The following is a 27,468-nucleotide window of genomic DNA, read 5'->3' on the forward strand; positions in this document are numbered from 1 at the left end:
ATATTCGGTTATAGGTAAGCCTATAGTGCATTTTTTAAATTAATGGTTGATGGGAAAGGGTCCAGCCTATTGTGTGCAGAAACATTCTGGGCTGGTGTTCCTGAATACTAAAAGAAAACATGTTGATAGAGTCATGAGTATCAGGCTAGCAAGCAGCACCCCTCCATAACCTCTGCATCAACTCCTGCCTCCAGGCCTTTTCCCTGTTCGAGTTCTTTTCTTGCCTTCCCTCAGTGGGCTGTGATTCACGATGTGTAAGCTAAATAAACTCTCTGCTCCTCAAGTTGTTATTGGTCATTGTGTTTCATCACAGCAGTAATAACCCTAGCTCTGACATGGATGCTTGTGACAGAGAGGACATCTGGGGATGCAGATGAAAATATTTATGAATATAAGGGGCAGTATCCATGGACATGACAGAGCATCTAGATGCCATAGGGTTTCTGGGCACAGGAGACCACGTCCGTCAAGCATTACACGGCACAGTTGAGGCAGAGCTTCAGGATAAGCAGGGGGTGTGTTTACAGATCTGAGCAGAATTTGAACTGTGAGAGCACTTTAAAAAGTCCTACAGACAAGCTGTAGGTGTTTAGATATACAGTCTATATCCCCTGAGCAGCAGTGAGACCCAGTCACAGGCTGCTTTGTCAGTGTGACTGGGTGGGCAAGTCTTGACCCTCTAAACTGTCTTCTACCTTTGTACTGAGAGAAACAGATTCTAGGCCTGGTGGGTGGGTCAACTTTGAAAGTTACTTTTTTTAAATTTGTATATATGAGTGTTTTTCCTGCATGTTGATCTGTGCATCACTTATGTGCCTGGTGCTCGTGGAAGCCAGAAGAGGGCATTGGAGCCCCTGGAACTGGAGATAGAGATGTTTGTGAGCTACTGCACAGGTGCCGGGAATAGAACCTGGGTCCTCTGAAAGAACAGCCAAGGCTCTTAACTGAGAGAGCCTTCTCTCCAGTCTCTTTAGTTTGGAACACATGAAGCAGCTCATAAAAATCACATTAAGTAAATGGAAGGTGCCTTTTGCTCCTACTGGAGTGTGCTGGGATAGAGAGCAGGGCAGTATAAGAAACAATTTCTAATGCTAAAATGCTTGCATTGTGGTTAACTAGTCACTTACCCTCCTATTCCTGAAAGTTTTGAGATATTATTCTTACCTATACAGAACTGATGTTGAAGGAGGGGCTGCTTGTTGGTGCCTGGCCTCTTAGCCCCAAAATAATCACACAGAAACTGTATTAATTAAATCATTATTAATTAAATCATCATAGCTTGGCCCATTAGCTCTAGCTTCTTATTGTCTAAAAAAGTCACATGCTGGGGCTGGAGAGATGGCTCAGCGGTTAAGAGCATTGCCTGCTCTTCCAAAGGTCCTAAGTTCAATTCCCAGCAACCACATTATAGCTCACAACCGTCTGTAATGAGATCTGGTGCCCTCTTCTGGCCTGCAGGCATACACACAGACAGAACATTGTATACATAATAAATAAACAAATATTTTTTTAAAAAGTCACATGCTTCCAACATATAATAGCACAGAGCATACATTACAATTCCAAAACACAGGGGAGGGGACTAGTAAGAAAATACTGAATCAAAGCAAGACCAAAAACTGCCTGGACAAACTCTGAACTCTGTACTCCAAATCTGAAGTCAGAGCACTCTTTAAATCCCCACCATTTCTCAGCTTTGTTGACAGAAACACACTTCTTTCTCCTGGGCTGGTTCTACTCCCTGTTAGCAGCTCTCCTCAGCAGGTATTCCATGACTCCGGCATTTCCAACATCTTGGGTTTTCCAGGGTGATCCAGGCTTCAACATCACAGCTTCACACAATGGCCTCTCTCCTAGGCCTCCATTCAGGGACACCCCTGACACGGGCTTGGCCCTAGGGGCGTTCCTTAGGTGTGGAGGCGATTTCCATTGCTATCCTTAGCTCGAAAGCCAGAACCTCGCAGCCGAAGCTGCCAAGTTCTGCTGTTTGCTGGGGCTGGAACATGCCCTCCCTGTTCAATTACATCCTCACCAGCTTTCTGTTTTCCACTGTCACTGCCAGATTACGGGGGCCAATTACACTGAAACCACCACAGACTCTTTGGCTGTTATGGGCTCAAGATGCCGTACATATTTGCCAATGTTCTGTTTTGTTTTCCACACACTGTGTATTGATACCAAAGAATTCCATAACCCCAGTTTTGAGACTGGAGTTAGCTCCCTGGGGACCTTCAAACTTGAGAAATAAAAATTGTGTTTTATTTTGAGCAGGGGGTCTCTTTGTGTAGCCTACAGGTCTAAAAGCTCCTAGCCTATGTGTGGAATCGGATTAAGGGTCCGCAGCATTAGGAAGGTTGAGAACCACTGGTATAGTGTGGTTAGGGCTTTGTAAAGAGGAAAGGGAGGGCAGGACCGGGGGTGATGTCAGTGAATGTTACGTAATGGCCGTTATTTCTATGGCATGTGTGTGTGTGTATGTGTGTGTGTGTGTTTGTGTGTGTGTGTGTTATGTTTATGCTTACATGGTAGTTGTGACTGGTTTGTATTAAACTCTGCGGTTAAGAGAAATCCATGCATATATATGTTAAGGGGTGTCAAGGATTTATTAAGACTGGAAAGGGGGCAATACGTTCATGAATACAGGATATGGTAAAGCCAGTTGCAGAGTCCTTGGAAAGCTGGGGACTGATCACATGCTTCTTCCTGCCACCTGACTCGGGCTTCACCACCCAGGAGAACGCTACCACTCTCCCTCCTTCATAGGCAGACAAGAAGCACCCAGATAGCCCAAGGTCATGGGCGAGCTAATACCCACCACACCCTTCCTTTAGCTTGAACTGTGAGCTTGTGGGTGGATCCCCAGCAACAGCTCCGGGTTCAGCTCCCGGCCAATGCATGTCCAGGCACTCTTCGATCAGCCAGAAAGGGATCTCAGAGACCTGAGTCTCTGATTTGCTCTTCAGGGATCATTTGATTTGCTTTGACTACTCTTTAAACATACTAGAGAAACCAAGAAGTTAATGATTACATATTAAAATCAATTTCTTCTCTGTTTTCAAGGAATCCTTTGCTGAACACCTGGGCTACTCCAATGGGGTCATCAATGGGTAAATCCTTTTTTTTCCCCCTCTTTCAAGATGCATTGTTATTGGCCTTACCTAAAGTCTTTCTGTAGCATCGGTCGCCTTAGCCCTCCTTGCTCCCCTGCAGAGGAGCAGAAGTTGCTAAGCACAATTCTCTTGTACTTTACCTGCGTCTATTTCCGCGTGCACTAAGCAGTTGTCTGTTCAAAGGATGTGGGTCTCATGGGAGAGACTTACCAGTGCTTTCACGTTCTGAAAACACCGTTTGAGTCTGAGTGTGGTGACTGCTAACCATACACCAGTGTAACTCGTGCTTGAAGAGTTGGTTTTTCCCTACTAATTTCCTGTGGATGTTCAGCTCTTGCACGCAGGAACAAACGTCTCACCTGCCATAGGTGGATGATCAGTTTTATAGTCAGTTTCTGGAGTATGATCTAAGAAAGACTTTTTGTTGTTGTTGTTGTTAGCATGGACGTAGGACAGAGCCACACCTTACAGCAGAGAGACAGTGAAGGGGACTCACACAGAATGTCTCACGTCTCACCCCAGGAGAAATGAATCCCAGGGTCAGGCAGGGTCAGCAGGAACTGGATCCTCCCGGGATTAGGGCCAACGGACTCTCCTCAGTCCTTGGCTTCAATTGTCCTCTGGGCCTTCAGGACACTCCTGCTTCAGCCAGCATGGCCAGAGGGACGGGGGAGCAGGGCTATTAAGGGACAGCTCTCAGCCGGGAAGACAAATGTGAAGATGTACCAGGACGTAGATCCTGCCCCCCAGTGATGTGTTTTCAGTGTTGTTGACTGCCTGTGCATGGGTGACTGCTTCAGACAGTTCCAACCCTAAAAATAAATTTCAGTGTTACAAAACGCAGTCCTGTTGATTTGAGAAGCAGCAGGTTTATCGTGGAGGACGGTCCTACCTCTGCCTTCCTCCCTACCACAGCATTGTCTCTCCTCTCCCATCATGCTTTGCCTTATACTTCTGCAATAAGCCAGGACCCTATCCCTCCCCAGTCCTCTCATACAGGTGCCCACAGCAACTCTGTGAAACAGGCTAACTCCAGGTCATACTCCTGTTTACAGAGCATCTTCCTGGCCCATTGCATTGAAAACCAAAACAGTCCACAAAGGTCTCCCCAGTCCCTGCTCCGTCCCCATCACCCAGCTCTGTCCTGAGGTCCCCCTCTCCTTGCCTCACTTACGCTTGAGTTACTCTCACCAGTACTTGGTACCAGTTTGTGAGGCTCACTGGCTCCTGCTTGCTCCGGAGCCCATGCCCAGGCTTTTCCCTTTCTCTGTGCATGCCCTCATTTCTCACTTAGCTCTCTCTTCACTCATTATTTCAGGTTTTAGCTCAATTGTTCTCTCTCCAGGGAAGTCACTGACCTCATGCCCTCCAAGTCAATGCTTGGCAAATTGTATCAGTAAAGAGATAGATAAGAAATACTTTCAGTTTTGTGGGCCATAAGGTCTGCCATACCTCTTGATACGAATAGTGTAGGAGGGAATCAGACAGACAGAAATACATGGGCATGGCTGTGCTTTGGGAAGACTTCGTTTCTGAAAGGATCTGCCAGGGGTTAGCACACTCTGAGTTCCCGTTGTCACTTGCTGCTTTTCTTTATAGTCCTAACCACAGCGTGTAGTGACACATTTTATCACGGTGTGCCTGGCCACATTGTGTTGGTGCCCAGTGGGTGTTCAGGAAGCATTTGAATGAATCGTGCGTGTCCTAAATTAACTTGACGGCACACCGTGAAGAATCTTAGAGGTGCGGAAGGGTTCCCCTCTCATTGTGGCACATGCCACATATGTAACACGCACATCATACCCTTCACGGGTTCTCTACGGACAGTGTGTCCCCCTCTAAATGCTCGCATGGCTTTGGAGCTGATATCCATTCGTTCATCCATCCTTCCATCCTCGGTTGCTGACTGAATGTTTACTATGTGCAAGGCTCTATCTGAAGAGCTAAGCACTTCTGGATCTCTCAAGAAGACAGCCGTAATACTGCCTTCTTGTTTTGCGTTTTTGGGTTCAGGGCTGAGCTGTATCGGGCCTCGGGAAAGTTTGAGCTACTTGATCGTATTCTGCCCAAATTGAGAGCGACTAACCACCGCGTGCTGCTTTTCTGCCAGATGACGTCTCTCATGACCATCATGGAGGATTACTTTGCTTTTCGGAACTTCCTTTACCTGCGCCTCGATGGTAAGTGCAGGAGGCATCAGCCTCAAACCACACTACTGGAAACAAAGGGGCCGTGGGCCCTGAGCGCCGAGCAGAAGGAATAACACTGTGGAGTGGGCCTGAAGGCTGGACGTGGGTTTGCTAGATGCAGAGTTTATGTCTTCTGAGGCCCTTCACATCGCTGACATGATCTGCAGTTTATCCCCCTGACATACCAACACAGATTTCCCAGCACCCACAGCAGCTCACAACCATCTATAACACTAGTGCCAAGGATTACAGTGCCCTCTTCTGACCTCCAGGGGCACTGCACACATGTGATATACATGCACACAGGCAAAGTGTACACATACAACATCTAACATCAGAAAGTTCAATAGAGAAAGAAAAAACATCTTTTTTTTTTTTTAAGCGGCAAAAAGTGATTTCCAGTCTGGCTAGTGTTTGCTTGCCTCTTCAACTGTTTGGTTGTTGTTGTTCTTGTTATGAATAATAATAGTCATAACCGTTACTGTAAGGCTATGTAAGGCTACATGCAGGATAAAAGGGAAAACACTTCACTGGCGTTGTTAATTTTCTCAGCACATAAGTGTCTTTTGTGCCTGTCATTACAATCTCCGCTTAGAAGACTCAAACACAAAGCTGAGCTGTCAAACCAGTTTTTAACTGGGATTGTCTAGTTCCAAAAATGCTTGGTTTGAGCATGCCCAGTGGAGACCTGAAATACAGCTAGCTTGTCCATCAGCAGAATTCTAACAAGGATTCTGAACGTGGCCACACAGCTGGGAGCTAGGGCAACAAGAACTGGCTTCTGGAGAGAAGAGGGTGTGTAAAGGTGGTACACGGGGACCATGATGCCTAGACAGGCTCTCTCCGCTCCAGACAGCGGGCACTCGGTTTGGAAGTGGAGAGCGTTGTACCGATGGCTATGTCAGTATTTACCCACCCAGCTGCTCCCCACACCACCCTGTCATCCGGGTCATAAAACGTCTTCAGGTTTTCATTACCAAATTTGACACCTTAACTTTGGTTTCAGGAGGAAAAAGCCTCTCACTAAAAGCTAAGCAAGTATTTTTCTGTGAAGATTGTGATTGCATAGCAGATAGATTTAGCTACTATCCTCTTGTTTTGTTGTCGTGGGAAATGATTTTTTTTTCCTTTGTCAGTGCAAATGGCAAAGTTTAATCCAGAAGACGAAATTTCCTAAGACAGCCAAAACTCAGTGAGAAACTAGCCCTCATGACAGTCTGGCAATGTGTTCCTTCTGGCAGATTCTGTAGTTTTCAACACAATGGCCCCTTGCTGTTAATTGTGTTCCTGCAACGGGGGTCATGTCCTACATCAGAGAGACTCACCATGAAATAGATGCTGCTGCCGAGCACTTTAAGTCCCGTGCACCTGCAGTGGAGAGCGCTTGCCTTTGGATGAACTCTTGCAGGGCAATCTGAGACTCCCCCAGCAATGCCCAAGAGGTTGCTGGTGAGCAGCAGCCATCCTGGGCCCGTGTCTACCAACGGAGGTGACAAGCCAGGAAATTCCGGATCTTCTCATAGGCAGTCCTGTAGCTTATATGAAAAATGATTGAATTTTATTTATTTTTTTTAAATAATATGTCAAATCTCCAGTTTTGGGGGGGGTTTTGGTTTTTTTTTTTTTTTTTTTTACAGTTCAAACACTCAGAAGATACATACTTAATCTGTTTGCCTGGGGTCTCGGGTGGAGAGCCCGAGGACTCCTTTGACACTGTGATTTTTCAGTGCTTGTTTTACCCTTGAGCTTATTTCATTCTAGGAAGGCATATTTCCCAGTTGGTTCTATTCCGATCTTAAGACTTAATCTTTACCAGATAAATTTTCAATGATGAAAACTGTTGAAGGTTGTCACCTCAGAGCACCCAAGTGCCAGTTTCTGTGTCTGGCTTCCAAGGATCCACCAATGCCATCCTTTCTCCTCTTGCCGTTTTGGACAGAGTTTTGTTTGCTTGTTTGCTTGGCTTTTCACTTTAAAGCAGAGGACAGACATGTGACTGATAATTCCCTACGAGTAATCTAATGCTGCAACTGGCATTGCTTACGTACGAGTATATTTCAAGACACAGAACATACCTGGAATAAGCTTCAAGTGTACAGTCTTCTCAAGCTGAACTCTGTGTGGGAGATTAAGTATCAGTTTAGGAGTTTTTTAGGACTAGTAGGTTAGCAACAGAATGCTAATCTACCGTGTGCAAGGTCCTGGGTTCAATCCCCATTATCCCTAACTAAAGGGTGGGTGTGGTTTTCATATAGAATTCTCCGTTTTTGGAGGGATCAGAACTCTAGTTTAGATCTTCGATTTCCTCGCAAAGTCCCGTGTGTTAAATATTTCCTCCCCACGATGTCTTTCCTGGGCATGGTTGAACCTGTAAGAAGTGGGGCCTAGTGGGAAGTCTGTGGGTCCCTGGGAACATGCCTCTCCAGGGGATGATGGACCCCAGCTCTTCCCTTATGCTTTTGGTGCCCTAGTCACAAGGTAGCCGGCTTTGCTGCACCACATACTTTGATCGTGAACTTAGGCTGTTTTGTGAGGGCACATAGCAAACTCGCCAATTAGTAACAGACAGGGGCCTCTAAAACCGTCAGAGAGAAGCCAACATTTTCTTTCTGTGTAGAAGACTAACTGGAAAGGCAGCATAGAGGAGGCCAACTTCAAAACAAACATGTCTTCCATTAGCATCACGGACAGAGAAGTGGTTTGCTCTAATCTCAGCAAGACAGTTCAGGGGTGGTGGGGGCGATTTGGCAGTTGAGTCCCACTCAATACAGCCACTCCTCCCCCAAGTCTAGGTCCCTGAAGTTTCCCCTGGAAGGATCTGAGCAGGTTCACCAAACACAACATCGAATTTAGAAAGTAGGACTAGTCTAAAGGGCCTTGCTTTGTTGCAGGAGAGCCTCAGACCATCGCCCCTAATCCCCACTCGCTGTATTTGGGGGATGGAGTCTCTTCCCTCCTGAGGATGCTCATTAGTTTTACTAAATGTGAAAAACAGATCCCCCGTGTTTGGGAACTTGACCCGAGTGGGTAACTTGATTCTTTTGGCTGGAGTCAGTTAAATGTTTTAAGCCTCTGAAATAAATTGTGGTATATTTTCATCGTAAAAAAAAAAAAAAAGAACATCGCATAGGAGAAACATTTGTACAGCAGCCAGCCAGGGAGTATCATGTAACGCGCTTAGATTTTCCCCATCAGCCTGTTCAGAGGCCAGCATCAGGACTTCCCTAGCGAAAATACATGCAGGTGGAACACTGGCGACGTTTGGTGCTGTCCCTTCCACCGTGTGTTTTATGAAGAGGCCCGGTCAATCTGGTACAGACGGTGAGAGTGGAGCACACATGTGCTCACAAGTGAGCGCCACATGGGGACTGGTGATCTCTGCCTAGTGCGCTCTTCAGAACTCCCTGTTGTGAGTTGGCCTCAGAAACACAGAGGTTCACTTTTAGAGACTGTGGCTCTGGGTCTTCAGAATGGGAACAGCCCTTCACTTGGATGGCTTTGCCATCCTGTCCTCAGTACCAACCCAAATGCCCAGGCAGTAGAGAGCAAATTTCTTTTTGCTTTGATTCTTTTGGGATAAGTAAGTCTTCGTTCCTTGTTCTAATTCCTCTCAGGAAAGTTGCTTTGCGCCGTTAAAGTCAGTGTTTGCAAGCATGTGAGTATACATGTACATACACGGGTGGCTTTTAAATTATCCATTATTTCTAAGTCCAGACATAAGTCCAGGGAATGTTTTCATTAGATGTTAGAGTTAGAATGTTCTAGAATTTGTGGAGTTGCAGAGGTGTCTGGTCAGAAACGTTAAACATTCTCTTCCTTTCTATCTTTTTTTTAAAATTCTAATTGCAAACATACTTCCAGTTCCTTCCCAAACTACACAAACCCCAACCATTACCTCACCAGTGCTTAAGAGAACTGTGGGTGTATTTCTCAAGGAAGCAGGCATTTTTGTTTCATTCTCTGCCTTTTCTGGACTGGAGTTAATTGGCAAATTTATTTTTCTTACCCCCTCAGGCACCACCAAGTCTGAGGATCGTGCTGCCTTGCTGAAGAAATTCAATGAACCTGGGTCCCAGTATTTCATTTTCTTGCTGAGTACACGAGCCGGGGGCCTGGGTTTAAATCTTCAGGCCGCGGACACGGTGGTCATCTTTGACAGCGACTGGAATCCTCATCAGGTACGCCCAGGCTTCCCTCTGGAGAGGAAGGGCAAGATTATCAGTTCCATCACTCACATTTATAGGACAGCACACATTTCTGAATGACCGGGCAATTTCTCCAAAGGAGAAATAGCCCAGCCAATTATTAGGGCTGTTTTCTTATCTCCCTTGGAGCACAGCGATTTCCCTGTTATACCCAAGCCCGCCAAGAGCTGAAAGTGGGCTGGAAAACTCAGTTTCTTCTGTCTTAATCCTATCTCTTGGGATTGCCGTTGAGCAAATTGCATCTGGTGAAGGATAAATCACAACGTTCCAGGGCTGCGGGGTGGAGCTCAGAGGCGGACTGTGAGCTGAGTTTTCAGGAGGGCCTGCGTTCAGTCTCCAGGACCAGTGATAGTAAAAACAGGCTGAGGAACACAGCGGCTAGTCCTCCCTGAGGAACACAGCGGCTAGTCCTCCCTGACCCCTCCCTCTGCGCAGGCCTCCTGGTATGCCTTGCTCCACTTGTTCTCACAGTCACCCTAAAAGGTCATGAATGTTAGTTACTGTTTACATTTTTGCTATTAAGGAAACTGAGTTCCAGGCAAGCTAAATAACTTCTTCATGAACAGTTCATATAGGATTCTTAACCTTCTGGTTTGTTTGGTTTTTTTTTAGTCATTTAAAATCACGAAAAAGAAAATATCCTATGGAGACTACTTGTTTTTATTAGCTTTTGTTTTTCTAGGTAGCGTTAGATGTGTTCTTTTAAAGGGATATGTTGGTGGTTCCAGAATAAATGTTGGCTAGATCGTTCATGTCACAGGTTTCCCTAGGACAGGAAGGCATCTGCCTGTAAGATACGGGGTAAAATGATACCAGCAGGGTTTCATTCATATCGTCACCATCCCTGGATTCCAACTGCTAGTCACGTGTGAACACAGACTTTGTCTGTCTCACCCAGCACTTGGCCGCCCTTGACTGCAACATGCTCATCTTGTGGTAATTGGGGAAGGCTGAGTGGTAGGGACTTCCGGAAAGTGCCGCTGACCGGAAGTGGAGTGCAGGGTTACATTAGAATCGAAAGACAGCCCTGCTTCCTACTGGCTGTTCCCCCACCCCAGGTATCTCGTCCAGTGGCCCTGGGTCCCTCTGCTTTAGTGTTGATCCTCCTCATTCTCTGTGGACAAGAAGATTGACACAAAACTAAGGGCAGGAGCCCCCAGCAGAGTCTGCTTGCTTCAAGTTCAGAAACAACTTGTATGTTTTTATTTCAATATCTCTGATTACAGTCTGTAGTTCGGGCAGGATTCCTATTGGGGTGACAGATCTGTGGTTTTTCCTCCCTCTCTCTGGCACTGTCAGACCTACCTGGAAGTGAAGGGACAATGCATGGGTTTGTACCAACCAAATCTTGCGTTTATCAGACTCTCCTCAAGCTCTTGATGAGAAACACAGCTTTGGATTTCCATTTTTTTAAAGCGATTTATTTATTTATTATGTACAAAGTGTTCTGCCTGCATATATACCTGCACACCAGAAGAGGGCACCAGATGTCATTATAGATGCTGTGAGCCACCATGTGGTTGCTGGGAATTGAAGCTGGGTTAAGAGTAGCCAGTCCCTGGATTTCTGCTTTTACCTGGAAGCTCCATGGCTGTCTAACAAAAACAGTCAACCATAAAGTCTTCAGAGAGGCCATCTTCTCAGCTGGGCTCTTGAGTTCAGATATCATGTCTTAGTCAGTGTTCTAGTGCTGTAGAGAGACACCAGGACCACAGCAACTCTTAAAAAGGGGCTGGCCTACCGATCAGAGGTTCATTTCATTATCATCATGGTGGGAAGAAGCGTTGCGGCACACAGGCAGACATGGTGCTGGAGAAGTAACTGAGAGTTCTACATCCGGATCTGAAGGCAGCAGGAAGAACAAACCACACTGGGCCTGGCTTGAGCTTCTGAAACATCAAGTCCACCCCTAGTGACACACTTCCTCCAACAAGGCCACACCTCCTAGTTGTGCCACTCCCTATGGGCCTATGGGTGCCGTTTTCATTCAAATCATCACGCATAAATGAGAGGTGTGAAGTTTGAGATTACCATTGAAATCCCAGACATAAATAGGCCCTTGTGGCACCTGTCTGTAATGTCAGTTGTAAGGGAGGCAGAAGGCAGAAGCAGGAAGATTACGATTAAGATTAATCCCATTTGGTGGTATGGAGTGACTTCAGGGCCAGCCTAGGCAATTTAGTGATACTTTGTTTTAAAAAGTAAAAGTAAGCCAGGTGGTGGTGAAAGAAAAAACAAAAACAAAACAAACAAAGAAGACAGGTGAATGCCTTTAGTCCCAGCGCTCAGGAGACAGAGGCAGCTTTATCTCTAAAATAAATCTACAGAGATTGTTCCGGGACAGCCAGAGCTATACAGAGAAACCCTGTATTGAAAAAGGGAAGGAAGGAAGGAAGGAAGGAAGGAAGGAAGGAAGGAAGGAAGGAAGGAAGGAAGGAAGGAAGGAAAAATCAAAAAAAAGGTAAAAGCAGGGCTTGGATGTATGAGGCTGGGGATTTAATCTCCAGTACTGCCCCAAACAAACAAACGAACAACAAAAACTCAAAGTAAAACAAAAATATAGAGAGAAGTTTCAGAAATAGTAACCCACCCAGTAATTATAGCATTTAGCTCTTGTTTATGCCATGCAACCTAGGGACTTGCATTCTCCAAACCTCCCCATCTTAGAAATGCCAACTGTGACTACTTTCCAAATAGACAGGTGATCTAGTTACACAAACCCGAATTGCTACCTCTGCCACCAAAACCATTGCAACAAGTTCCCAAAGACTTGTGGAGTTCCCGCCTTGTCCCTGTCATCTGCCACCACCTGCACTTTAGTGTTGTGGGTTTATCAGCCTCTTTTATACATTATTACCCCTTCTGAGCAAGCCTGGTCTGCTACTCCCTGAAAGGGGAGACTGATTGTCATGTTCGGAGCATAAATATGAAGCTAGTAGTTGGTGAAGGGACTACTCTTTTTGAAGCTTCCGAAGCTTATGAAAGTTTTTATTTAAAGATTTCACTAAAACCTTTTTTTACATTACTCCAGGCAGTGGTGGTGCACACCTTTAATCCCAGCACTCGGGAGGCAATGACAGGTGGACCTCTTTGTTTGAGGCCAGCCTGGTCTACAGAGTGAGTTCCAGGAAAGGCTCCAAAGCTACAGAGAAATCCTATCTCAAAAAAACAAACAAACAAAAAAAGACCCTTTTTTTCTATTATAAGATTAACATGTTTAAAGTAGAGGAAACTGTTAAAATATGTATAAGCAAAATGAAAACTATTAAAGATAAAGCTTCTAGTCCTACCAGTGGGCAGTGTAAGCATTGCTGGCTTGCTGGTGTTTGACGTTCTCATCTTGTTTGTGGCGTTGGTGGATGTGCACACTAGGGACCAGGTGTATGTGCTCCTTCACAACCAGTTGCTACCCACAGCTCTGTGTCACTGAGTCTTCTGACGATTTGTGTCTCTGCTGTGCATCCTGCAATAATGGCAATCTGGTACTGTTGAATGTTTACTTTTTTGAAAAAAAAAGAAAGAAAGAATAGGTAATGTTGAAAAATGCCCATTCTTATTTATAAATATTTATGTCTGCCCTTGGTAGTTTCTTCAGGATAAACTTCCAAAAGTGAATTATGAGGCAGGGTCATGCCCAATGTTTACAGTTTGGCAAACCGTGCCAATTTCCCCCCACTCCCTCCCTCCTCCCCCAGTTCATTACTTTATTGTCCTACTAGCAATCACTTGCATTTCCAGATCTACTAGGATGTACTTGTAAAATGAAATACTGAGTCTTTGACAAGGCTAGGTCCAGGAATTGGGTTGCTGGTCAGTCACTACCTGTATAATGTATGTAGGTTTGTATGTATAATAAAATGTACATGTATATGTATATCTATGTGCAATGCATGAAGATACAGTTCAGTGATGCAGTGTTGTCAATGCATACTATACATGCCAATGAAGACACTGTGTGTCTTCCTACTTAAAATGTTTTTGTAGGTAATAATCTAAATCTTAATTCTGACATCAGATGTCTTGGGTTTTGTTTCAAGGAAGGGCAAATTTTCATGGATTAATTTAAGCCCAGATTTTCTCAATAGGAAATGACCTTGAATTTTTCCAAAGACAATAGCTTGTGTGTGTGTGTGTGTGCGTGTGTGTGTGTGTGTGTTTACATGTAAGCAAAATCTAACCTTTGTAAAGGCCGGTTACGTAACCCTCCCACATTTCCCTCTAAGGTAGCCCTGTGTGCTGGGTTAGTCCAGGTCCCTGGACCCTCACAGCTTATATTGTTCTCAAAAACAGGATCTGCAAGCCCAAGACCGAGCTCACCGCATCGGTCAACAGAACGAGGTCCGGGTGCTGAGGCTCTGCACCGTCAACAGTGTCGAGGAAAAGATTCTTGCAGCTGCAAAATACAAGCTGAATGTGGACCAGAAGGTTATCCAGGCGGGCATGTTTGACCAGAAGTCATCCAGCCACGAGCGGAGAGCGTTCCTGCAGGCCATATTGGAGCATGAAGAGGAGAATGAGGTACAACAGAAAGCCGAGTTTCAGAAATATAACGGTGACCTTTTGTCTCGAAAGGATTAAAAATAACGTCTTTGTTCCTTAAAGAATTTTCTGGGCTGATGTTAATTAAAATGACTAAATTAGCTGCTATCTTATAACCCAAACACAGAAACCCTCTTAAAGTTATTCATATGAGTGTCTTAAGAACTATTACCAAAGGACTTTCAAAAGCTTAGCCTGTGGATGCTTCCCTCTCTCCTCTTGGGGGTTGGGTACCGCCAAGTATATTTTATTGTATCGTGAGCGCTGCCCCCTATAGGAAAACTGTGGGACTGCAGGAATTATGCTTTGTAGAACTCCAATTAAATAGGCTAAGTCCTACCTTTTTTTTTTTTTCTTTCTCTGGTACTTCAAAACACCTGTCGCTGTTGCTTTTTAATCAGGGATAGGACTACTTCAACACACTTTTAGGATGGCCCTTCACGGCTTTCTTAGGTCATGAGTTTGGAAACCTTGACCTTAACCCCCAAAGAAAGGATCTTTTTAAGAACAGAGCAGGGAGGAGAACAGTCCTAAAGTCTCTATTTACAAAACTCGCCAAAGTTGTGCAAACAGTGTTTTGATTACACGTCTTTTATCGCATCATTTTATTCTTTTAGGTGACCAGTTTCAGACATTTTATCCTAAATATTCACTCATTTTAGGACTGGGGGAATATAGCCACACACACACAAACACATACAAACACACACACACACACACGCACGCATGCACGCACATGCGCACGCACACAGCCTGAAGTGAACTTGAAGTACATTTAAGAACACATCTGTAACATCTAGAGTGCGGACTAGCAACACCGGTTCTTACCACGGAGCTGTCCGGTGATGAACGCATTTGCTTTTGTGTACCCAGGCTTAGAAGTTAGAGCATAGTCTATTTTACATATTTTCATGGAATACTATTCTCATTTGCATGTGTGCAGTTTGGCTTTGTGTTTTTCAAGTCCTCTATAAATTAAAAATTAAATTCTTTTAAAAGTCTTTTGTTTATTTTTTTCATTGAAAATATAGATTTTTTTTTCATGTAATACATTTTAATTATGGCTTCCCACCCTCCATCTTCTCCTCGGTCCTCCCCAGCTCCTCACCCAAATCCACATCAGTTCTTGCTCTCTTATTTGTGATGGCATCAGTTGAAGATGACGGGTGTTGTCTGTGTCCACTTCCACTCTGAGAACCAGAATCCCGTCAGGTCCAGACCTGTGCAGGCCCTATGCATGCTGCTGTATTTGCATTCTCTGTGAGCCAGTCCTGCTGTGCAGAGAACTCCTTCTTTCCTTGGTGTCCTCCACGCCCTCTGCCTCTCAGAGTCCTTCTGCCCCCTCTTTCACAGGATTCCCTGAACCTTGAGGGTAGGGAAGTGATGGAGACATCCCGTGTAGGACCCAGTGGCCCACGATCTCTCGCTCCCTGCACATCTCTGTATTTATTCCTGTCTACAGCAGGAATAATCTTCTCTGGTGATATCTGAGCAACTAATCAAGAAACTGAACTATGAATGTAGCAGAATGTCACTAGAGCTATTTTGTTGAAGAACAGTGCTGTTGGGTTTTCCCCTAACGTCCCTGGCCTGTTAGCCTCAGGTTCTTGCCCACCCAAGCACTGTTGGGAATAGGTTCCATCTCGTGGAGTGGGCCTTAAATCCAATCAGATTTGCTGGCTCGTTCCACAGGCTTTGTGACATTGTAGTACTGGCACCTCTTGTGTTCTTGTCACCACTGCTGGTCGGAGGCTTTACAGCTGGACTGGTGTTTACCTTTCTGCTTTGGCATAGCATGCGGAGTGCCTTCCAGGACCTTGGCACACACTAGTCCAAAGGGGAGCTCTAGGTAGGCACCTCCGTTTGATTTCTCCACATTCAGTGAGTTGCGTAGGTGTCGTCTTCAGCAGTAGGGCTTTGCCATCGGTTTGTGGAGAGCAACCAACAGTCCTGAAAATACTCTGGGTGTTTGGAGGCTCCCGTGGGACACCTTTGGCCAACAACTCGATTAGATGTAACCCATTTCCAGAACTGGAGTCTTCATCAGGTGACAGGAGATGTCTACGTAGGAACTCCTTCTCCTCCCCCCGCCCCCGTTATTTGGTGTTTCAATTCGGATCACCTTCATATACGTCTATGCTTTAGAGTTTCCATAGAACCCCTCAAATGACTTTTAGTTCGCGCTGTCTCTCCCTGCATCCCCTCCCTCACCCCTTTTTCTCACTCCATACCTATCTAATCCTCCCAGTCCAGTCTCCACCCCCATCTGTCCATAACAGTTTTATTTCTCCTTCCTAGGAAGATACATTACCCCCACTAGTCCCCTGCTCTCTGTGATTATATGGATTATGGCATGCCCATCAAAGGCTTTAAAGCTCATATCCATATATAAGTGAATACATGTTTGTGTGTGAAGAAGAGGCTGAGAGGTAAAAGAGTCCTGAATCTTTGCAAAGTGAAGAGTGTTTTGCTATCGTGCCTCCTAATTTGCCTGCTGAATTTCAGGAAATGATGAGAAATAAAATTGTTCATATGCACTCAAACATCCGTACGCATCTAAAACCTTTTTTTACAAAGCTCAAATCATTCACCATTTCTGATTTTTAAAGTTGAGGATTTGCTACAGACTTAGGAGTCAGATTGCCAGGTGCCTTTTGATTTTGTCTGTATAGTCAGCCCTTTCCTGAAGCACTGTAGGCTGGTGAGGTGGCTTAGCAGGTAAAGGTGTTTGCCACCAAGCCGGCCAAACCGAGTTGGGGCCTCAGGACCCACAATTTGGAAAGTGACAACCGACCCACACAAGTTGTCTTTGGATATCCACACATACACCATAGCACATGTGTTTCTGTAATAAATAAATACTGAATAAATAATATAGTAACTATTAAATACATTTCAAATAATAAATTATGTGAGAAAAGATATCTAGCCCACTGTTAAATAGTATATACAGTGGAAAGAGCCGGTACTCAGCCAGGAGTCTCCGCTGCATTCTTGTTTACTGTTTGAAAGACCTTGTAACGATGTTACCTGCCCAGGTGAGATGATGGAAGAGGAAGCCTGGAGTTTTCAGGGCCCCCTAAACCACTGGGAGAGGCTGATCTCCCTCAGGCACGCAGACCACCATGTAGGGCCTCCAGGGGAGCTCCTTGCTAACTGTTCCTCACTGTTAGCAGCCTGCTGGGGCTCCACATCCCTCCCCGACTAAGCCTGTGTCAGATAGCTGTTACCAGGTTCTGGTGGTCTGTGCTGATGGAAAGCCAACGGGAGCCCTTTGCAGACTGCGGTGAATGGCTTCCATCCCAACAGTCCAGGGCAGCGCAGGGTGCCACGATCACAGCTGGCCTGGAGTGTTAGGGTACAAAGAACACAGCAAGAGTTCTTGCAAACTTCCCAGACACTCTGTGCCCTGGGGACTCAGGTCTCTGTGAATAGTGCCCTGCCAGTTTCTAGGAGAAATCATATCTTGCCCGGGGACACCTATGGCCTCATTGTGTGGGTGGAAATCACAGGTGGCTTTGGGGACAGTGAAGGCAAGTGAAGAGCTCTGTTAGCTGGTGCTTTAGCCAGGCACACGATATTGTAAGGGCTGAGCCTTCTCTCCGGCTAGAATATTTAGACAGATTGGCTTTCATCAACATAGGGGTGAATTAAATTGGAAGGGTTTTCAGAAGTAATTATTGTCTTGAATCACACACTTTATTGAGTTGCATTCATTTCTAAGACTGATTAAGCCCTTGCAGTGCACAAGGTGTCTTGGGAGCTGACATCATCTAGCTTAGGTTGCTGGTATTTTTTAAACTCGTGGAAGCAACAACATACTATTAGTTCCTAAGACCTTGAGAACTGTTGGTTTCTGAGAAATTAGCAAATAATGCGCCTTTGTTTAACTGAATATAAAATTTAGGAACTTTCAGGTCTTATGTAATCTTTTGTTGTTGTTGGTTTTATACTTCATTTGATTGTTTTAATTGGGTGGAGTTTGGAGGTATTTTTTGTATTGATAGTTTTTAATTGATCTGAACCATAGTTTTAACCACCATCAGTAATAGTGCCTACTGAAAGCCATAGATTCGACATCTTAAAGGTTCTCTTTTTAAACCTATGTGTAATTTTTTTTCTAGTTCTGATACTCGTGGCAAAACTCATTGTTCTGGGTAAATCTTTGAAAATAAACACATTCCCGTTCTCAGTGCTATAGGTGGAATTACTGGGATTAACATGAAGTAATGGTCTCCTGTGGATTTCTGTAGTTAAGGCTGGCGGTGGCATCCTCCTGTGAAGTAGATGTCACGCCTATGTTGCCGATGAGGTCATGGAGGCGGGGAGAGATTAAGTAGCTTGCTGTAAAAGTTACAGAAAAGATCCCCACCCAGGAGAGCTGGTGTTTCTTAGAGAGCAGATTTCCCACCCTAGACAGATTTCCTGCAGCCAAAGAGGGTTTGCAAAGCTCGCAACATATGAATGGCAGGTACTGAACTGAGGGGCCCTTCCCTTCTCTTTCTGTCTCTAGAAACAGGACAGAATTACCCCCCCACCCACCCACACACACAATCTCCAGTCCTGGTCTTTAAAGTATGTTCAATCGTTCTGTTTTTTTTAATCCAGGAAGAAGATGAAGTGCCAGACGACGAGACCCTGAACCAGATGATTGCTCGCCGGGAAGAAGAGTTTGACCTTTTTATGGTAAAGTTACAGGAATCATGAGGAACCACTGCCTTCCTCAGTCCCCCCACCCCCCTTTCTGGTCTCCAGGATGCCTGCAGCCTGCGTACGGGGTAGAACCTTGGTGCTGAAGCCTGTGCGTTTCTTTTGATTCACAGTCTGCAAACTGGCTGGATTTAGCCTGCAGACATATTGTGTTTGGCCCACATTGCAGTTCTTAAAATTTTGCATTTGTTGCCAGCATGAAAAGAATCCTGATTTCTGGCTTCCTTTGGAAAATGAGATGGGGCAGTGTTAGGCCCACGGCTCTGTACTGAAGCAGTTGGCCAGAGGCGAGTCATAGCTTCGCCCCCTGGACAGTCTCTATGGTCCACAGTTCACTGGGACCCACTTCGAATCGCAGCCCAGCGTCAGACTGGATAGCAGCCTGTTCTCAGAGCATCCAGCTTGTAAGCGTGCCCTAGTCAGCTCCTTCCTAGTAGGAAGAGGTGAACAGCAACAACCCTTAAAACTGTTGCAGAGAATATACATAGGCAAAAACAACTTTGGGGTGTGTGCACATAGTAAGACACGGCCTTGTTTCAAAGAGCAAACTGTGTGTTAAGGAACCTTAATGTTTTTTTTAAAGTATTTATTTATTTATTTGTTTGTTTATTTATTTATTTATTATTCATACAGTATTCTGTCTGTGTGTATGCCTGCAGGCCAGCAGAGGGCACCAGACCTCATTACAGATGGTTGTGAGCCACCATGTGGTTGCTGGGAATTGAACTCAGGACCTTTGGAAGAGCAGGCAATGTTCTTAACCTCTGAGCCATCTCTCCAGCCCCGGAACCTTAATGTTTTAAGATCTATTGTCCGTGGCTTTATACTTGAAGTATGTGTATATTATGGTGTGCAGCATCTTAGAAGTTCCCTGAAACTTGACTTTGATTTACACGTGAGGAGTCCCACATGCCGTGATGGTTGGGGAATAAGCCCCATCTGTGTGTGTGTGTGGGGGGGGGGGGTGCTCAGCAGCTGCAGAGCGGTGGGTACTGCCTTCTTTGGACTTTTACACTCAGTCTTAAATGACCAGGACAGTCCTGGGTACGCAGTGGTCACATACTGGATTTTTGAGTGAATGGTGAGAGGTGCAGTTCCAGGCTTTGTCTCGCAGGCAGGACAGATCCATATGGTGCAGTGTAAGGTGCCCTCCATTGCTTTGTCATTTTAATCTTCATCGCGGGCATCTAGCCTGATTGTGGAAGAAAGGAGTGTGCCCCACAGCTGGGGTGTAGGGAACCCTGGCGCACCCTGATCAGACGTACCCGTTGGAAAGCCCTGAGGTCTTGGACTCACGGAGCAGGACTCACGGAGGAGGAGGGGTGTGATAAAGATTTTCTTATTGGTGCTGGGGCTATAAGGTGGAGATGTGAGACCCACTGAGCCAGAAATTACAAGTTTCGAAGAGAAGCTAGGAATCCACCCTGTGAGACGCCATCTCAGCATTAAAGTGTGCCACTAAACCCAGGACTTTCACTAATATTATTCTTTAATATTGCAGGCCAAAGAAAACAGAACTAAGCCAAATATGACCCAATGGGTTTGCAATCTCTGCCTTTTTAGCTTAGGAGGGTTTGAGAACAGAGCTAAGGCTGAGTGGATGCTTGTGTTTGTTTTTGTGGGGGGTTTTATTTGTTTGTTTGGATGGCTTTTGTCTTAGAGAACACAGATTGTGCCCACCCATAATGATTCACAATAAAAGACCATTAACCCTCAGAAAAACGCAGGCAGCCACAGCAATAACTCCTGGCTTAGGAAATGTATTTCTTCCCGGACTTAGGTGAAGCCATGTCAGAGAGACAGGGCAGTAGCATGGGGTTCTGCTATCACCCTCCGTATTTGTAGATTACAGTTTTAGATAGGGAGATGAGGGTACCCATCTTTGAGGAACTCGCTCTAAGATGTGGGTGACTGGGGAGCCCTGAGGTTAGAGGTGTGTATCCCTGGCTGTGACTTGACACTACAATGACCTAAGATACTCCCAAATTAGATTTGGCTCAGAGATAGCCAGTCCTTAGTGACCCCGAGATCAGGGAGAAATGGCGCCTCTCCTTCCTTCTTTGAGGCAGGACTTTAGTTGAAATTGAAAACCTCAGACAGAAATGCAGAAATGACAAGCGTTTCCGAGGCCGGGTCTTCCTTTGACTCGGGAATGAGTATGTGTCCAGGGAAGAACAGGCTTCTGACAGTCCGGACTGCCTAAGGGACGAATGTGCTTTTGTAGGTGCCTTAGCTTTGTGAGCTCTCAAGCCCATTTCTTAAGTGCTAGCATCTGTTTGGGGGAGCGGAGCCATACTGGGTTTTGTTTGGTTTAATTTTCAAAACTTAACTCTCTGGCTGCCTTTGGCCACTTCGCTATTCATTAGCACCTCCACCAGGGGGCAGGAACTAGAACTGGAATCCACGTCAGCCACTCTGATTAAAGAGTTCAGTGAGAAACGAGAATGGAACGTAAGCTGGCTGAGTCTCTGGAGCTCATATATCTAAAGCCTTGATTTATTATTAAGAACTATTTATTACCCAGAATTATTTCTGTGCGTCACATCCATATAGACTTACTATTTTAATGTATAGATACTGTAAACAAATAATTCTTAAAATAATAATCTTTCTTCTAAACAGTGGTATTACTTTCTCCTTCTAAAACCAAGACACCAAATAACTCACCTTTTATACTGATAACCTGTGAGTTTTACCTAAATATCTTGTTAGCAACATGCTTCAGATATGTTTCTTGGGCCAGTATATTAACATTAGGCTTTTAGAGATTGTATTTGCCACAAAGGCTAAAATTAGTTGTTAATGTTAAGGTTTATACTAAGGCAAATATATCCAGATAGCAATTCAATCAAAAGTTAGTCTTTTTATCCAGTGCTAACTTAAGATGTTACGAAGGCATAGTACAATAGAGTCTCTAGAGAGAGACACAATCGTTAGTGCTTGCAGCTTATCATATTTAATTGAATCTGCCTTTTTCTTTTTTTAAAAAAAAATCACATATGTGGCTTATTTTTACTAAAATAAAAAGAAAAATGACTTACTCTCCAAATGTGGACCTACTATGGTCATGTTACAAGCTCCGGTCTAGGAATCGGGAATTGTCTAGCTGGAACTTGAAGTGGCAACATTTTGTCAGAGGTCATGGGAGATTTTATTCTTACTAGTTACCTGATAGCTCTTAGGGGTTGCCTCATGCAACCCTGTCTAGGTCCTGCCTTAAAGCCTCTTCTTGCCTGTTGCCAGGCTTCCATGGGTAGATCTGTTTCTGAGCCAGGCAGTAGACGGCTGGATTAAGTCTAGCATCACCAGCTAAGCAAGTTCAGCAGGAGAGAGCATGGCAGCCACATTTATCTAGCCCTGGAATGCCACCATGCCCCAAGCTCACCCCGTCCTGCAGACAGAATGATTTCCAGAAATGTTGAGGCATAGTTCAAGGAGCTTTGACTCTTAATTTTTAAGTCTCATTTGGGTTCAGGTAGGAAATATTTTCTTCACATTCTATCAGTTTCAGCTTTTAAGGAAAAAAAAATCGTTTTATTGACTCCTTGCTTCCATAAGGTAGAAGCAGAGGAAGAGAGAGGGGCGGATAATGAATGATTAATGATTTATTTCGTTGTGGGGATGGTCTGTGTACATGTAACTAGCGTCTAGAGAGGGGAAGCAGTGCTGCGTTCTTTACACAAACCAGATTGCTCTGCTATGCTTAAAGCATGTCTGGGGGCGGGGGCACCTCTCTTCCTTCGAGCGAGACAGGATTTCTAAGGAGAAAGTGAGAGGTGGAGCCAAAGGCTTCCGAAGGCCTTGAAGGGAAGCCATTCCACAGGTATCTTGGCCAGTTGAGGAGAGACTGACTTGGGGGTGGCGGCTGTTCTAAAGTCTTTCTAAGAGCTGAATGTTTTAAACAGTGAAGAACTGAGGAGTTTGTTACTTTCCTACACCCCCCCCCCCACACACAACTGTGTACTGAGAAATTGATGCACTGGTGACAGCTGACCAATGTGAACACCTATGATTCCTCCCCCTAAATGTTTCTTTCTGGCCAATTAAGATTGCAAACCCTCCAGCTCAAGGTCAATATCCCTAGTAGATGTTTTTTGTATATGATCATCTGATCAAAGAGTTCGCTTGCTTGGGAGAAGGAATAAATGATACAGGTAGGACTCACACTTAAATTTTATTCCCCATTTATTTATGTTGCATGTGGTATGTGGATGTCCCCGCACATGTGGAGGTCAAAGCAGCTGGCTGGAATTGGCCCTTTACTTCCATCAGGCAGGTCTCAGGGACCGAACTCGGGTCGTCAGGCTTGGCAGCAAGTACCTTTACTTACGGACGCATCTTTTCTATTTTTCTGTTTTTTGTTTCTCTGGGTTTTTTTTCTTTTTTTTCGAGACAGGGTTTCTCTGTAGCTTTGGAGCCTGTCCTGGAACTCACTTGGTAGAACACGCTGTCCTCAAACTCACAGAGATCCACCTTTCTCTGCCTCTTCTGGGATTAAAGGTGTGCGCCACCGTGACCCATCCTCATTGGGGCATCTTACAGGCCCCGAGGGCTCACATTTTTTAAATTCGAGAGGAGTCCTTAAAGAGGGTATTTTCTTTAATGCCAAAAAAAAAAAAAATCAAATGACGGGTATAGAGAAAGGGATTTTACATGTTGAAATCATTTATGTAGCCACTGCTCTAAGTCTGAACTAGAGCGGGCCAGCTAGGATAGAAGGGACAGAGAGGGACACGTCTGCAGTGGAAGACAACCTCTGAAGATCTTAAGTTCTGTCCCACAGAGTCCTCTTCCCCCTGGTGACACTGTTATCCCTGTCCCCAGCGCATGGACATGGACCGGCGGAGGGAGGATGCCAGAAATCCAAAGCGCAAGCCCCGGCTGATGGAGGAAGACGAGCTACCCTCCTGGATTATTAAGGATGATGCCGAAGTGGAGAGGCTCACCTGTGAAGAAGAGGAGGAGAAGATATTTGGGAGGGGTTCCCGGCAGCGTCGGGATGTGGACTACAGCGATGCCCTCACTGAGAAGCAGTGGCTCCGGGTAGGTGTGGCCTTTTAAACTCACTCCACGCCTGGGGCGTTTTCTGTGACTCGGCTGGAATTCTTTGCTGTGGCAGAGTTGCTGGTGGCAGGGCCCGGTGGCCTGAACACTGAAGGTCGTCTTAGTGGTGCCGTGATCACTCTGTGTTTCCAGGCAGTGCTCAGGGAAAGAAGAGAGTGGAGCATTCTTTTTTGCTAGAGGAGAATTGGCCATGAGAAGTCAGGATTATTAGGGTTGTGAGACACATTAATGTTTTATGGTCAATTGTCTGGCCATGCCTCACTTTCTCAAAATGGACAAGGGGGCCTTAGAGATGTTTTTAATGGTTCCCTCTTATTTCATGGTCTTTAGTCGTGGATTTAATTCTGCATGGCTTGTATAGAAAGTTCAGGGCGACATTGTTTTCTGGCTGTGTGACTTCATGGTTATAGCACATTTAGATGTGGAAGGTCCTTTGTACTGTTTGGTTTTGATGAAGAAACTGAATACCCGAGAGTGTGGGCTGCAATTTGGATGGAGATACAAACTCTGTGGTTACCTTGTGTGTTTGCATGTGCGCATGTGCAAGCTCAGCCTGTTGTGATTTATCTGTTTTATACACCAATGATAACCTGGACTAGAATCGGTGATGGTAGGGGAAACATGTTATTCTAAAGTTTGTGGGAATTTTTCTTTTCTCTTCAGAAAGAGTTAATTTCTCATTTTGACTGGGGACTGAAATCTCACAGTGTTCCTTTGGTACCCCAGAAATATCAGCATGCTCATAGCAGCCCTGTGAGGGAATGTCACAGCCAGTGGGCTCAACCTTTCATTCAAAGGTTTAGCTATCATTTTTATTCTTTTGAGCAGCCGTAGTACCTAACAGGCAGAACAGCCTGAGGCACGCTTTCCAGACAGGGCCGGCAAGCAAGCGCTGGAAATAGTGTGTGCACTTGGGTAAAGACCAAACTGAACAGAAGCCAGTGCTAGGCGCCATCCATTTCTCAAAGGGAACATAATGCCCAGGCTGTGACAGCCGAGGATTCCAAGACCTGGGTCATGAGAGGGTAGGTGGATAGAAAGGAACTGGGAAGGGTTTTGAGATCGGATATCTGAGGCAGGTGTGCTCTTGGTACCACGTGACGGATGATTCTCTCAGGGTGTCATGTAATGGCAGGGACACGACCTGAATTTCGAAAAGATAGTGTCTGTGGGATTCTGCAACATGAATCTAAGAAGGCATCACTCATATTTATGACTGAACAATTGCGCGTAAATAAATATAACTTGTGTGTGTGGACCTAGTCAACGATTAGGGTAGCCTCAGAATACAGCTCTCCGAATTCCCTTTGTTTGGCCATTAAGGTTGAAGTTGTATAATTAAGACCCATCCTATCATGTAAAGTTTTGTTTAATAATCATTTCTGACCTCGGGAAAATTAGATTTCCTTTCTCTTTATTTAAGCAATATATTAATCACGTGGAGTGTTCCTACAGGAGATGAAAGAATCCTAATCTAGGCCCACATTGTAAAATCGATTTTTTTGATATGAATAATCTCCAGATGGGATAGGCAAAAAAAGCTCTGTTTATTGGTCGGGATTATAGCCGAATTTGTTTTAGGATCATAGTGAGTCACGCTTAAGAAGAAAGACAGCATGAATCTTGGGACGCCTTCGTGTCAGGATAGCGTCTTGCCCTTTGCCCTGTCCCTCAGTGTGCCCCACGTGTAGAGCACCTTAGTGAGGGATTGTGGAAATGAGCCATGGTCTTAGAAGGTGAGCGTTACTGGCTTCCCAGTGGTGCTCGGAGAGCATGCGGGGTGTGCGCAGCAGACTCCTGTTTTTTCCGTCACAGGCATATTTGAAAACAGAAAACTCGTCTGATGCAAAGTTTCCTCTGTGAAAACTGCTATTTATGACGTTTATCTCCTAAGGTGCCTGACGTTTATCTCCTAAGGTGCCTGGCATTGTGTCAAGTCATCCAAGAGGGCTGAAGCTGTTCTTAGTACAGCTTTAGTGGAATGTATCTTATTGGCAGTCCTTTTGAAAACTGGATTTTATATTCTGTGTGGTCTACTTGCTACTAATTAAAGACCCCTGACCCCTTGACCTAAAGTCTTGGGGGAAAAAATGGATACTTACTGTCCTTTGATGTTGTTACTGACCCGGGACCAATCCTATTTAATAAAAGGCTAGTAAGTATTTGCTGTTATCAAATGAAGTTGAGGGGTTCTTAGGGGCCTGGGGTGTAAAGATGTTCTAGATTGCTGGCGATTGGGAGGGAGACTGGTAAGTACTACAGAGTAAGGAATGCTCCAACAAGGCTGAAGTCATTCTTCTTCCTGGCAACACTGTATAAAGCCTTGCTGGGCTAACGCCTGAAAGATGTATAGAATCCCAGAGTTGGAAGGCGGCTGAATGGAGCTGCGGCCATTCCATGCTCAGCCCACACTCCCTAGTCTCCCTGCCAAAACACCGGCTGTCCCCCAAAGGCAGCACACTGTCTTATTGTCTTCAGAGCCCCTGAAGTTCAAGGTCAGCCTTGATAATTGGTTCTTCCTCCCTTTGGACAAAATTCTCTTTCCCTATAGTTCCTCCCTGGCCTTGACTCTGTGCCCTGGGAAGAACAGAACAATGTGTTTTCTGTCTTCGTATCACAGCCCCATGGGTAAAATGTTGTAGGGCTCAGGCTTAGTCTGGCATGAACATCCCAGCCCTCCTCTTTTGAACCGTCCTCATCCTTCAAGGTTCAATTCATGGGTTGTTCCAGAAGATAAACACTAAACTGCACATCCCAGAGTGCTGTCAAATTCCTTTATCCTCCACCACAGCCCCATCCCAGTTTCCCAGCATCCCCGGTCACCTAGCATCCTGGGTTGTTGTCTGATTTCCTGGCTGGTTGGTAAGCTGAGACTAGAGCTGTACCTTGCTAGAATTTAGGACTTCCATGTGCAGCGAATTACGTACCACTGTTGCCATGGTGAAGCAGACTATACGGTAGAGTGGAGAGACAAGTTCTAGTCCCAAAACATAAGCCAGGGTCATTTCTCGGGCTTTTCTCAGACGGTTCCTAGGTGAGATCCCTTGTTCTCCATGGCGTTCTTCAGGTAGCCAGGCTGGTGGAGCCCCTGCCAGCTGAGGCCGACTCCAAGGGGGAAACGGCATGATGCAGGGGTGTGGGGACCCGTGGTTGTCCTCACCTGCTGCACACACCTCCACTTACATCCCTCTGTGCGGGCCTCCTTCACGTGGCCACCCCAGATGCCCCGAGGACAAAGAGACATTTGCAGCTGTGAGCCTAGGTGAGCAAGCAAAGTTTTGATGAACACCTCGGCAGTCAGCTCAGTGTCCTGAGGATAAACATAAATGCTACTGCTGCTTTCCCGGCAAATACGGTTTCATCACAAACAGGTTTTAGTCTATAATTGGAATGTGCCAAAAATTCCAGCAGAATCCTGGAGAGAGTCGGTTTAGTCGGAGGATCAGAAACAAACATTTCTTCTTAATTCATAATGTTTTAAATGAGGAGAATCACAATTTCAAATACAGCTTTTTTTTTGTTAAAATAAAGTATTTTAAGTTGATTTAAAATCTGTTTCCATTGACGCTTAAATGTTTTCAGTAATAGGCAATTTCCCAGTCTTGGGCTATCTTTGGTAATGGTCTATATAATTAATGTCCCTTTACCCAA

At 45.2% G+C, this 27,468-nt stretch overlaps 1 protein-coding gene across 8 annotated transcripts in view; it reads left to right on the top strand.

The window, feature by feature from the left end:
* Smarca2 (SWI/SNF related BAF chromatin remodeling complex subunit ATPase 2) overlaps positions 1-27,468 on the top strand; it is a 170,454-nt gene that overhangs the window by 90,404 nt on the left and 52,582 nt on the right. For all 8 annotated transcript variants that reach the window (XM_075973757.1, XM_075973760.1, XM_075973759.1 and 5 more), the window contains exons 22-27: positions 3,061-3,107; positions 5,124-5,290; positions 9,314-9,477; positions 13,795-14,022; positions 18,652-18,729; positions 23,578-23,796. In XM_075973757.1, coding sequence (XP_075829872.1) covers positions 3,061-3,107; positions 5,124-5,290; positions 9,314-9,477; positions 13,795-14,022; positions 18,652-18,729; positions 23,578-23,796 — 903 coding nt within the window. The remainder of the gene's footprint in view (positions 1-3,060; positions 3,108-5,123; positions 5,291-9,313; positions 9,478-13,794; positions 14,023-18,651; positions 18,730-23,577; positions 23,797-27,468) is intronic.

The sequence above is a fragment of the Microtus pennsylvanicus genome, chromosome 5 (genome assembly GCF_037038515.1).
Source record: "Microtus pennsylvanicus isolate mMicPen1 chromosome 5, mMicPen1.hap1, whole genome shotgun sequence".
Lineage (NCBI taxonomy): Eukaryota > Metazoa > Chordata > Mammalia > Rodentia > Cricetidae > Microtus > Microtus pennsylvanicus.